The sequence below is a fragment of the Harpegnathos saltator genome, unplaced genomic scaffold (assembly GCF_003227715.2).
Source record: "Harpegnathos saltator strain DR-91 unplaced genomic scaffold, Hsal_v8.6 scaffold96, whole genome shotgun sequence".
NCBI classification, from domain to species: domain Eukaryota; kingdom Metazoa; phylum Arthropoda; class Insecta; order Hymenoptera; family Formicidae; genus Harpegnathos; species Harpegnathos saltator.
The window spans coordinates 1,302,477-1,315,432 of record NW_020230724.1 but is presented as its reverse complement, the minus strand read 5'-3'; the positions used below and the strand labels follow the sequence as shown (position 1 = coordinate 1,315,432).

The 12,956-nt window shown below is 42.0% G+C and overlaps 1 protein-coding gene across 11 annotated transcripts in view; it reads left to right on the top strand.

The window, feature by feature from the left end:
- Positions 1-12,956, top strand: part of LOC105190557 (Inositol 1,4,5,-trisphosphate receptor) — a 48,526-nt gene that overhangs the window by 28,343 nt on the left and 7,227 nt on the right. For 2 of the 11 annotated variants that reach the window (XM_025307799.1, XM_025307796.1), the window contains exons 5-30: positions 214-300; positions 1,501-1,995; positions 2,171-2,372; positions 2,646-2,857; positions 2,990-3,316; positions 3,403-3,549; positions 3,692-3,993; positions 4,060-4,177; positions 4,258-4,433; positions 4,529-4,684; positions 4,767-4,917; positions 5,010-5,157; positions 5,698-5,724; positions 6,284-6,623; positions 6,725-6,890; positions 6,965-7,190; positions 7,263-7,816; positions 7,909-8,024; positions 8,136-8,271; positions 8,402-8,659; positions 9,745-9,822; positions 10,679-10,799; positions 10,910-11,052; positions 11,670-11,857; positions 11,931-12,042; positions 12,505-12,612. In XM_025307799.1, coding sequence (XP_025163584.1) covers positions 214-300; positions 1,501-1,995; positions 2,171-2,372; positions 2,646-2,857; positions 2,990-3,316; positions 3,403-3,549; positions 3,692-3,993; positions 4,060-4,177; positions 4,258-4,433; positions 4,529-4,684; positions 4,767-4,917; positions 5,010-5,157; positions 5,698-5,724; positions 6,284-6,623; positions 6,725-6,890; positions 6,965-7,190; positions 7,263-7,816; positions 7,909-8,024; positions 8,136-8,271; positions 8,402-8,659; positions 9,745-9,822; positions 10,679-10,799; positions 10,910-11,052; positions 11,670-11,857; positions 11,931-12,042; positions 12,505-12,612 — 5,094 coding nt within the window. The remainder of the gene's footprint in view (positions 1-213; positions 301-1,500; positions 1,996-2,170; positions 2,373-2,645; positions 2,858-2,989; positions 3,317-3,402; positions 3,550-3,691; positions 3,994-4,059; positions 4,178-4,257; positions 4,434-4,528; positions 4,685-4,766; positions 4,918-5,009; positions 5,158-5,697; positions 5,725-6,283; positions 6,624-6,724; positions 6,891-6,964; positions 7,191-7,262; positions 7,817-7,908; positions 8,025-8,135; positions 8,272-8,401; positions 8,660-9,744; positions 9,823-10,678; positions 10,800-10,909; positions 11,053-11,669; positions 11,858-11,930; positions 12,043-12,504; positions 12,613-12,956) is intronic. The other 9 variants (XM_025307800.1, XM_011153340.3, XM_025307797.1 and 6 more) reach the window with 9 other exon arrangements.

Genomic DNA, 12,956 nt, shown 5'->3' with positions numbered 1-12,956 from the left:
GCAAAAAAACCTGCGACACCCTTCCCCCCTTCGACGCGCTTTGAAATAGACGAGAATTGCTGGGGCGCGCGCGCGGACGGTCGGACGATTTTCAGTCGTTTTTGAAACTCGTCGAGTTGCAAAGTGTTGCGACTTCTTTGTCGCCGGCTGCGCAACGATGTCACCCTCGCGATCACGCACACGGCGATTCAATGTGGCTCGCTTTGATCGCAGCATGCGGCCGAGATCGAGAAGAAGCAAAATGAGACTGAAAACAAGAAACTACTCGGCAGCGTGGTGTCGTACGGCAACGTCGTGCAGGTAAGGAAAAATAATCCCTCGCTGCTCTTTGGAGAACAAAAAAGTTATTCTCCGAGTAGAGATTATTTATTAAAGTGTATCTTGAGCGTTTCTTCACGCCTGACCGCGTATTCTTCCAACGCAAAAGGGGCCGCGCGGTGTGTTGCAAATATAATAATAATAGATTCATCAATACCGCTTAGGGGAGCGCTCTTTACCCCCTTGACGCCCTTTTTTGCAAAGCGGCCATAAAAACTGTTTGGTTGATCGATCCATCGCCATGATCCATCTGGCTGCCTGTAGAGAACACGCAATAAAGGCCATCACACACAAACGAACTTAGGTAGTAAGACGTAAGTAGCAGGCAAATCGACCGATCGCAATCGAAATTTAAGGACGCCATTTTTAAACTTACGAGAATAATTGATTGCGATTGCGGTTAGTTTCTTTGCTGCTTACGTTCATTTGTGTGTGATGGCCTTAAGCCCTTGCTGAATTACCAACTCCTGCGCGAGACTTCACTCGAAGCTGCAGCGGAAATATCTCGCCACTCAAAATTATAATCCTGACGCCATGCGAGAGCGAAGTTACTTCTCTGACGGCGAAGTACGTTAGACCGAGTGGAAGGATTCGCACTCGGCACATTCGGAGCGGAGGATTCACCCTGACGTGAGTGAAAAGAGTCGCTCGAGTTCGAGCGACTCGGCTGCCGCGGCTGCTTTTCGAGCTGAAGTTTCGCTCGCAGAAGCGTTCAAGAGCGCGTTTCTTGCAAATCGCGTCGCCGGCCGCAGCGGCCGGTAACGCCGTCGGGCGTTCGATTAATTTCTGTTGCGATGTATTATTATATCGCCGATGCATTCTCACCTTTCACAAGGTCCAAGGCTCCTTGGTCGCTTGTGAAATGTGTCGCACGAGTTGCGTCGACTGCGATCGCAAGCCCGCCGTTAGCTGGGATCAAATATCGCACACCATACATTATCGAATACTCCGCTTAATTTGACTGATCATAGCTCGTAGAAATGGATTCGACGGGATAACGCGAGCCCGCCCGCCTGCGTGAATTACATGACTACATGAGGCGCAAGTGCATAATTCATTAAGGCAGGACCCAATAATGAGTGCGTGCTCCGTCGCACACATCTCCCCCTCGTCACGTCTATCCGCATTCCGTGCGGTTTCGCTTGCCCACGCTATGAATCTTTTTCTCCTCTCGCGTCGCAGTTGCTGCATCTCAAGTCCAACAAATTCCTGACGGTGAACAAGAGGCTGCCGGCCTTGCTGGAGAAGAACGCGATGCGGGTCTATCTGGACGCGAACGGCAACGAGGGCTCGTGGCTTTACATAATGCCGTTCTACAAGTTGCGCAGCGACGGCGACAGCGTGGTCGTCGGCGACAAGGTGATCATGGAGCCGGTGAACGCGGGTCGACAGGGTCTCCATGTGGCCGCCAACTATGAGCTGAGCGACAATCCCGGCTGCAAGGAGGTGAATGTCGTGAACTCGTCCACCTCGTGGAAGGTGACTCTCTTCATGGAGCACCGGGAGAATCAGGAGGAGATCCTCAAGGGTGGCGACGTCGTGCGGCTGTTCCACGCCGAGCAGGAGAAGTTCCTCACGATGGACGAGTACAAGAAGAAGCAGCACGTATTTCTGAGGACTACCGGCAGGACCAGCGCCACCGCCGCCACTAGCAGCAAGGCCCTGTGGGAAGTCGAGGTGATAACAAAGCTGGGGATTATGTTCGAAGCTTCGCAGTCTCGAATTTCCGGAGTTTCGAGGTGTTATATCGGATAACGTGGTTTCGAAGTGTGAATATTTTAACGTTCGAATATTCGAGCGATATTAATTCTGCTTCCTAAAATCCGTTTCATGAAAAGCTTCGACATTTCAGATCTTTGAATGGGAATCGTTTTCGCTTCTTCAGCTTTTCACGAGCAATTTCTTTCGATGGCAGGTGGTGCAACACGATCCGTGTAGAGGAGGTGCTGGCCATTGGAATTCACTCTTCAGATTTAAGCATTTAGCGACCGGCCAGTATCTCGCTGCTGAGATTGATACGGACGAGCCGCGGGAACCTGTAAAAGGCAAGCGCGGTATGGTATACAAATATGTGTTTCGGGATTAATTGTGCATGAAGCTCTCCAGAGCGAGGTTTTTTTTTTTTTCAAAATAATCTCATCTTGCGTTTCATCATTCAAGGTTGATTTTCTCCGCCAAGATTTAAGGCTTATCTTCCATATTCCAAAATTTATATTTTAATAGAAAACGCTTTTGTCTTACCACAAATTGGTGTTATGTTTGGTTTATTATTTAATATTACGCACGATTCTAATTGTATCATGAGGTGCGGTGTGGGTGTTTAACAGATCCACCTGGACCAGTCTACAGATTAGTATCGGTGCCACACAGCAACGAGATTAGCTCCCTGTTCGAATTAGACCCGACGACGTTGACGCGAGGCGACAGTCTCGTTCCGCAGTCGTCCTTTGTTAGATTACATCATATATGCACCAACACTTGGGTCCATTCGACGAGCGTGCCAATCGATAAGGACGACGAGAAGCCTGTGATGTCGAAGGTATCTATGTGCATCCATATGTGCATATTTGACGATCATAATTCACGTTAGAGATCGTAAAAGAGATTTATGAATCTGGAATAGCAGGTATATAAATTTTCTCTCTCGGACGTGCTCGATTGCTTCTTAAAGGTGGGCTGCGCGATCAGCAAGGAAGACAAAGAGGCCTTCGCCTTGAGGTCCGTGTCGCCAGTCGAAGTGCGCGATTTAGATTTCGCTAATGACGCCTGCAAGGTGCTGACGGCCATGAGCAGCAAGCTGGAGAAGGGAACGATCTCGCACAACGAGCGGAGGGCCGTCACTAGCTTGTTGCAGGACATCGTGTACTTCATAGCCGGCTTAGAGAACGAGCAGAACAAATCCGAAGCGTTGGAACTAGTCGTCGCGAATACCGTGAGGGACCGTCAGAAATTGTTGCGCGAGCAGTACATTCTCGGTCAATTGTTCAAGATATTGCAGGTACTGCAGTCAGTCACTGCCTCGACGACATTGGTGTAGAGCGCGCGATTTATCGTCGCACGATTTAAGACATCTTAATTGCGTAGGCTCCATTCTTGGAATCTGTCGAGGGTGAGGGACCATTTCTTAGGATAGAGGAGCTCAACGATCCGAGGCACGCGCCGTATAAATACATGTTCCGCTTGTGCTATCGAATACTCAGGCTTTCCCAGCAAGATTACAGAAAGAATCAGGTATTCGTCTCGCGGCGACGCCCCCAATCGGGGTTGTCATTATTTCTCTCTTTCATCTGCATTCTCATCGCGTGTTTTGCGTTGAAATTGTTGCGCGCGGTTCATTAGCGCGAAATACACGTGCGATCGATCTTTACGACAGGAATACATCGCCAAACATTTCGCATTTATGCAAAAACAAATCGGCTACGATATCCTAGCGGAGGACACGATCACCGCACTTCTGCACAATAACAGGAAGTTATTGGAGAAGCATATAACAGCCGCGGAGATAGAAACATTTGTGGGTCTTGTCAGGAAGAACATGCACAACTGGGAGTCGAGATTCCTCGATTACTTATCGGATCTGTGTATCTCCAATAAAAAGGCGATCGCCGTGACGCAGGAATTGATCTGCAAGAGCGTGCTCAGTGAAAAGAACAAGGACATTCTCATAGAAACGAAGTAAGTGCGATAAGCCACGCGCACGGACGCCCTTTAATATCTCTGATACGCCCGAATTTACTTTAGAATGGTGAAGACCCAGGTGGAAGTCGAGGACATCGATGAGAAGCAAGGAGAAAACGCTGAGCCGAGGATCACTGTGATCGAAGAGCTCGAGGTTGTGTTGGAATGGAACAATGGAACCGTGAGTAGCTAGTATATCTAGTGATAGTTCATCGAGAAATAATGCGCGTGTAAATTGTCGTAATATGACGTGTACCGCAGAAATCGATGTCCTTGAGTGAGCTGTCGCGAGGAGCGAAAATGGGAAATGTTCAGGATGCGGCGATACTGGATTATTACAGGCATCAGTTGAATCTGTTCAGTAACATGTGTCTCAACAGACAGTATTTAGCGCTGAACAATCTGTCGCCACATTTGGACATTGATCTTATACTTAAGTAAGTCGCACGCTCATCCGCCAGCCTTGAGAATTATTCTTAGATAATACACAACGCGCGAGTTATATAATACGTGATGCAACGTGACATTTCAGATGTATGGAGGATGAGACGGTGCCGTACGAATTGCGAGCGTCATTTTGCCGGCTTATGCTGCATCTTCACGTGGACAGGGATCCGCAGGAACAGGTGACGCCTGTGAAGTACGCCCGCCTCTGGTCGGAGATCCCGTCGAAGATGAGCATAAACGAGTACGTGGGCAAGCAGAACGCGCAACGAACACACAATCAGTGTCGTACGAAACGTCGAGGTTCATGTCTCGCAATTTTTCAGCTACGACACGAACAAAATGCCGGACCAAAATAAAGAGGCTGTACGCACCAAATTCAGCTCGACAATCATGTTCGTCGAAGATTATCTCTGTAACGTTGTCGCGAAAATGTGGTCGTTCGGAGATCAGGAGCAGAATAAGCTCACGTTCGAGGTGTGTGTGTGTGGAATCGCTTTTGCGCGTCGGTCCCGACGTACAAAATACATTGTACTCATCTTTTTCTGCTCTTTACATGTTGCTTGCAGGTCGTTAAGTTAGCGCGTGATCTAATATACTTTGGATTCTACAGCTTTAACGATCTATTAAGCTTAACAAAGACGTTGCTTAGTATCTTGGATTGCGTGTCGGAAAATGACTCCGCCGATGGGAAGATCCCCACGGGCGATATCGATTGTAAGTGTTGGTTGATCCACAATTACTGTATGAAACATATAATCTACATACTATTGTGTCCTGTATCGCTCGCCGACCAAAGCTCATAGGTCGATGAACCTCCAACTAAGCGATATTTTAGTAGTGAATCCACATTTTCAGCCATTTATACACATATATATTTATATTTATGCGCGCATGGTAGCAATCGTATAATCGCAGTAAAGTTGGACTTTATCTTGTCGCGCCATATCGATGTATCATATTGATATACAACGAGTTTTCCCCGGAGTCCCCTTCTTGCGAAAACGTATCGTACACAACAGTTACGTTCCTCATTCTGGTTTGAAGCGCAATATTCTCAGATACCTTGTACATAATGTTCTCTTCTTCATAGCGTTGTAACATATTAGTATTTATTATATGTGCCCCACGCTTCTCTCAGAGAGACCTCTTTGATCAAGTATTCTCGCGCGACTTTGGCAAATTATTTATAATATACAATAGGTAGATATAATTGAAATCACTAATCAACTTACTCTTGTAAATATTTCATCACAGCGGATTCAGTGGATTCTGAGGAGGCAGGTAATACTCCATTAGAAAGCTCATTGGAAACTCTAAACTGTGTGATATGTGTGCAATGTGTTAGCAAGATTCAGCATGCGATTTTATATGTTGTACAAAGTAGACCTACGAAGCTTCCAATTGCCCGAAATCTTTTCTCTTTTTGTTTTTGTCGAATTTTTGTTAGGAGTTGGTGTTTCTTTAAAATACAAAGATAAATATTACCTGTACAATGTATTTAATAATTAGATTTATACGGGCATTGGGTTTTACCTCAATGACGATTTTCAAGCAAGACGAATTTCTTGCAAGATTAAGTTATGACAAAAATAACTATACATTTTCTGTCTTTAAACGGTGATGTGTCAAGTCAAAAGGTTGCTCGTTAACGGATAATGGGATCAAACATTCACATATTAGTTATTTCACATATTAGTTAGTTTCTACATGTAAAACTCTGTCTTTAAACACGAATTAAATTTCTACTGCACTGTAACTGGTCTTTACGGTATGTGTAAACGGCGTTATTTATTATACGGCGTCTCAGTAAGAATGCACATCTTATGGTGTGTTGCAACAGCCGAAGGAGGTGTTCTTAGATGCATCGGTGACATGGGCGCTGTGATGACGAATTTAACACTGGGACCAGCCGGTCAAGTGCTAGCTAGTTCTTCGCCAAGACCAAAGCCGCTAATGAAGAAAGAATATCCACTGGTGATGGACACAAAGCTCAAGATAATCGAGATCTTGCAGTTTATCCTCGACGTTCGACTGGATTACAGGATCTCTTGCCTGCTGAGCATATTCAAGCAAGAATTCGATGAAACCGAGAGAGTTTCTTCCGGAGACGTGAATCTAGGACAAAAAGCCATCGATTTGGAATCGATCGGCACACAAGCGGAGGGGATATTCGGTAGCAGGTATATCAATTATTTTCACATATTTTTTGGCATATATATATATATATATATATATATATATATGATGTGAAATTAATATTTCACGGAAATATGCATTTCAGTGAGGAGTGTGCCGCGCTGGATTTAGACGGTCAAGGTGGTAGAACGTTCCTGCGCGTCCTGCTGCATTTAGCTATGCACGATTATCCTCCGTTAGTCTCGGGAGCTCTGCATTTATTATTCAGGCACTTCAGCCAGAGACAAGAAGTTCTACAGGCATTCAAGCAGGTTAGACTCTCCCTCGGGTGTTAAAATATATTGTCGGGAGACAGATTGATGATACGTGGGTGATGTATTAACAGGTGCAGCTTCTGGTTTCGGATAGCGACGTGGAGTCTTATAAACAGATCAAAGCAGACTTGGACGTTTTGCGTCAGTCTGTGGAGAAATCCGAGCTGTGGGTGTATAAATCCAAGGCGGCGGAAGAACACGGAAACAAGAAGAAAAAAAGTAAAGAGGAGGAGGACGACGGGGCAACTTCAGCCCCGACGGAGAAGCCGCCTTTGCTATCCATGTTGGATAAACAAGGTTCTTATCAATAGTTATTACATGACGCACGTTCTTCCCTCGCACAAGTGACTAGTGACAGGCTTTGATTAGTGCGAATTACAGAGTCTGCCATCGACTTGGACATCGGGCCACCCTTGCACGTTGAACAAGCTGAAGAGTACAAAAAGATTCAGCAGATACTGATAAGAATGAACAAACTTTGCATTCAAACAATGCTGGGTGGCCAAGTGAAGGCACGCAAACACGAGCAACGACTTTTGCGCAACGTCGGCGTGCACACTGTTGTTTTGGATCTGCTGCAAGTTCCATTCGACGCGAAAGAGGATGTCCGGATGAACGAACTGATGCGCCTGGCGCATGATTTTTTGCAAAACTTTTGCCTGGCTAATCAGCAGAACCAGGTTCTCTTGCACAAACAGCTGGACCTGTTCTTGAATCCCGGCATAAGAGAGGCGCAGACGGTGTGCAGCATTTTTCAAGATAACTCCGTCCTCTGTAACGAGGTCAACCCGAAGGTCATACAGCACTTTGTGCATTGCATAGAAACACACGGCAAGCATGTGCAATACTTGAAGTTCTTGCAAACTATAGTGAAGGCTGAGAATCAGTTTATCAGAAAATGCCAAGAGATGGTGATGCAGGAGGTGAGATTTCCCTTTTCACGCGTCACGTTCTACATCGTAAATGTAGAAGTCTCCTACGAGAGATCTGTTCGCTATTATTTTTTCCTTTCCAGTTAGTTCAAGCCGGAGAAGATGTCTTGGTCTTTTACAATGACAGAGCTTCTTTCAATCATTTCGTAGAGATGATGCGATGTGAAAGACATCGTATGGACGAGAGCAGCCCGCTTAAGTAAGTTATTTCTTTGTGTTTCTAAAGCAATACACTCACATATTTCATACAGTGTCATTGATCGTTTTATTTTAATATTCGAGAATTCGCTAAAAACATTCCGTGCTTTAGGTATCATGTAGAATTGGTCAAACTTCTGGCCTGTTGCACGATGGGCAAGAATGTCAATACCGAGATTAAATGTCACAGTCTCTTACCATTAGATGATATTGTCGTCATGGTATCACATCAGGACTGTATACCAGAGGTAAATCACCTATCGAAGTTTTGAATATCTAGCTACCTAATATCTTTACTGTGTTTAACATTTACATTGAGATATTGCGAGGGCAAAAAGGGGAATTATTGACTTCTTGTGGCATGTTTATGCGTTTTAGGTGAAAGAGGCGTATATAAATTTCCTCAATCACTGTTACATCGACACGGAAGTCGAAATGAAGGAGATTTATACGTCGAATCATATGTGGTCTCTGTTTGAAAAGTCCTTTATAGTTGACATGGGTTTGATTGCATCGTCTACTCACGATCGAAAGCACGCGGATACAGCTTTAGAGACTTACGTGACGAGTTGTCTAATGAACATTATATCCACGTTTTTCAGCAGCCCGTTTTCCGATCAAAGCACCACTGTGCAGGTAACGTCTTATTCGTCGCATTATAAGAGAAAAATATTACTGATTATCTTCAATGGTATATATTTATATATATATAAACACATATAAACACATATCTATATCTTCCTCTTTTCTAATTAACTGATCTACGTGTTACAATATTTTATTGGTATATTTATTTCCTCGGCAAATTTAATGTGACGGTGCAGTATTTCAATACTTCATTTAGCATTGAATAAGTGACCGGTTTATTCACATTGAACGGAATATGGAAATCACGCTTTTTAAGTATCCAAAATTAATGTTGATAATGAGATTTATGTGATGTCATTTTAGCACTTTACTCTTGGTGAAAATATCGCACAAATATCGTTTATACAAGAATGGATCGATTCATTTCTACTCATTTGAATTATGACACAGTGTTCTACGAGAAGGAAACAATATATACATTGACACACAATAAACATTCAATAAAACGATCTTTACCTTTTGCTTAAAAAAAAAAAAAAATAACTAGAGAGAACAAATGGCACAAAACAATAGACATATATTCTAATCACACATAACATATGCAGAATACATCTACATTCACTATCTATATTTAATAACTTCTCGCTTTGCATGAGAACACAAAATTAAGTTCACTTACTAACCAAGTACACGTCACACACACATGTATAAAGAGAAACTTCGATTCATTTTTCAAGTAACATATTGCGCGGTGAATTATATTAACTCTTTCAGTAGGAATCTTAGAGTGTAGATTAAGTTTCAACGAACATGGTGTTGAGTTAGTGCGCAGTACTCTGTATTACTAGATTATTAGATCAAATAGTTATTAATTCTGTTATAATTTATACATAATTTTTCTTTTGTACGATTTATACATGACCGTTTAGAGAGCAATAAGCTAGAGATACAATTGATACTATTGTGTTAAACATATATCGTATGATGTGTGCTTGGTCATTGCTGATTGCATCAGCGGCATGTTCTGTGTTTTTGGCATGCAACACCCGGTCTTCTTTGAACCAACGACATTGGTTTACTGGGTCTCTGGGTACTATATGGGTCTATATGGTGGTGGGTTGGTTTACTAATAGAAACATCTGCACGAGGCTAGACTCTATTGGAACATCAAGGAGTGCGATCGGAATACAGATAATAATCTTTCTGACTATGTGAGTATTGAATGCTAGAGTCTGCTCTTAATTTTGGGTAAATATGATAAAGAAGAAACAAATAAAAGGATGTAATATGTCTCTTACGGAAAGACATTATGAATTACAATGAGTATATGAAAATATGTGAAATGAAAGATATCCTTTTTTTTATCCGCGGTTACACATGTACGATGAGCATCTATTTTTGCGAGATATACAAGTTTTCTGATTGTACATTCCACTCGTAAATTATCATCATTGGCTACTAGAGATGCTTCAGCAGCACAGGGCAACTGACATTGTAAATATAAGCTGCATTCTCTTTCTTACGTACGCCTGTGCACCACATGTCTCTGCATAACTAAATTAACACATTCATTGTCATCGTTGGATGCAATCACTCTTGTAAGCTACGTCCGTCGATGCTAACCATGAGTATCCCCTTTTACCCTCAAGATGGTTTCTTTTATACTCTGTCTATGTGTTTCCCAAATTGTTCTAACTTACAAAGGAAAGTTTGCAATTTTCATATAGCATGTATATGATATTTTTCTATTCAGACTGCCTGGCAATGAGTGTGTTACACTTTATGCAAGACAACGTTGTAAAATGTAAGGGTGGTTTTATGTGTAAATAAAATGTAAGGAAGAAAATTATAAGATATAATTGCACTAATAATATAATATATTGCTCTGAATATGTATAAGGTTCTGAGATATATATATATATATTTTTTTTTTTTTAAATAAGATTATAGATAGATAGCTTCTATATATATATATAAGTAGCTCAACCAGTACTATTTCCTTTTTCTTTTGCTATCATAACACGGACAATTTTAATTGATTTTCGCATTTACTTTTTCATGGGACAGACAAGACAACCTATATTTGTTCAGTTGCTTCATGCAGCTTTTAAGGTATCACAATGTGCATGGTTAAACTCTGGACAAAGATTTAACGTCGAGAATTGCATACGGACACTGTCAGATGTAGGTAAGTATCCCGCCGATTCATGGGAGACTGTCATTTACTCGAGTATAGTAATATACTTATCCATTTGGACTTAAATAACGTATGAACTCCTCTCTCTCTTTTAATTTTAGCTAAAGGAAGAGGTATTGCCATACCGACTGATCTGGAAAGTCAAGTAGCTGCCATGTTCAACAAAGCAGCCATGCTCAGTAGACAGACCAACAAGTGGTTACAAGCAGCTAAGCAACCGAAGATTGAGCGTAGTCAAAGCCAGGTAAATTGCAACGACAATTCTATACATAATACATCAGTGTGATTATACTACTCTCCGTTCACGTGCGAGCAAATGTGTAATAAATTTGCTTAAATATATAGAGTGACCTATCTTGTATGGAAGACTCTGACAATGAGGTAAAGGTCACTCGCGGAAACGTAGAACTTCGTGCACTAGTTTAGTGATGCTATGTAGTGCGGTTGCTGATATTAGTTAGGCTGTTGTGTATACAAATCACGCGGAGTTAATATTTTCACTGAAAACGTTGATTAGTTGTGTCATGACTACATACATACTCACTCACGCACATATGTAAAAACTTTATACATATCATATACGTATATGTAATGAAATATTTTACTGCATTTTAGTTCGTGTGAATTACATATGAGCAGAATTGGAAATATGTCTCTCTTTAAACATTTAATGAAGTATTAAATATCAAACATGTATAGAATATTCGGTGCTTTATATATTGTGATACATATTTAACCTTAATTGAATTTATAATTAGTTTATCGTAGCGTAGTACGAAAGCACTCTTTTGTACATACAAATCTTTATTATTAAAGAAAGAAAAAATGACGTAGCTGTTAATACTCTTCAATTTGGTCTAGTTGATGCGTCTAGATCGAAGTATAATAGAAGGTCTGCAGGACATAGTGTCTTTATTAGAGGAACAATTGAAACCTTTGGTACAGTCAGAATTATCCTTGTTGGTGGATATTCTCTATCGACCCGAATTGCTATTTCCCGCAGCGACCGACGCCAGAAAGAGATGCGAAAACGGTGGCTTTATCAAGAGGTAAGATTTTTATTCGCGAGTGGCTTAGTGGAACCGATAGTGCCGAATTGATTTATGTATCTTCGCTTTACAGATTAATTAAACACACCGAAAAATTGTTAGAAGAGACGGAAGAGAAATTATGCGTAAAGGTGTTGAGAACACTCCGGGAGATGATGGCCATCGATCCTGAATATGGAGAAAAGGTGAGTGTCGTCAAGTTACATCTTGCATGGAGTTACATGAATCATTTATCATACAAGGAAGATAACACAGCATCGCGGAGAAGGGCATTCAGCTCTCTCGTTTGTACAGGCTCAGTGGCAGAGAAAATATATGAAAGTATCGTGATGTAGATAAAAGTATCGTTGCAGAAGATGATTAAAAAAGTTTTCACGTTAAAAACCCTACTAATCCCACTTTGCACCAAATACTTGTTTCGAACTTTCAACTCCTCGCGCTAAAGCTGAATGCCCGATCGCTCACAGCACATTAGACGATTAATGCGCGATGAAATATTTATTTGGCTTGCCGCATAATTACGAAAGTAAAGCGTAAAAGAGTTAATAAGTTTTCTCAATATATAAGCCGCAAAGCGTTAGCGTCGGGTGAGTAGATCTCGTAGAATAGATCTGTAGGTTAAAGATGTTTTCATGCTGCGAATGAAGAACGAAGGTATCTCGGAACAGAAGGAGTCAGAAACGAAGGGCGAGTCACAAGTCGGGACAGATTCCAATGATCAGTCTGAGAATCGACAAATGACTCAGCAAGATCCGGTAAAAATTAAAGTAGATAGAACAAGAATAATGGGCACAACGTATATGAGAGCAAAATTATCGCGTTATAAAGAGATGTCTCGCGGTGAATCGCGCGATGTGATTTAGGAGTCGCGCAAATACGCCGCCTTGTAACTCCGCATCGCGACATTACGTGCTGTTGCATCGTCGAAAAATAGAGAAACTTACACCTACAGGCCTTACCTCACCAGAATCTAACTTGGATACATTCGAGACTTCCGATCTTCAAATTTCACGATCATAACTTAATGTTTCACTTTAGAAGGCTAACACAAGCAATTGACATAAGTTGCTAATCGTAGTTGATTAATTGTGTAATCAAG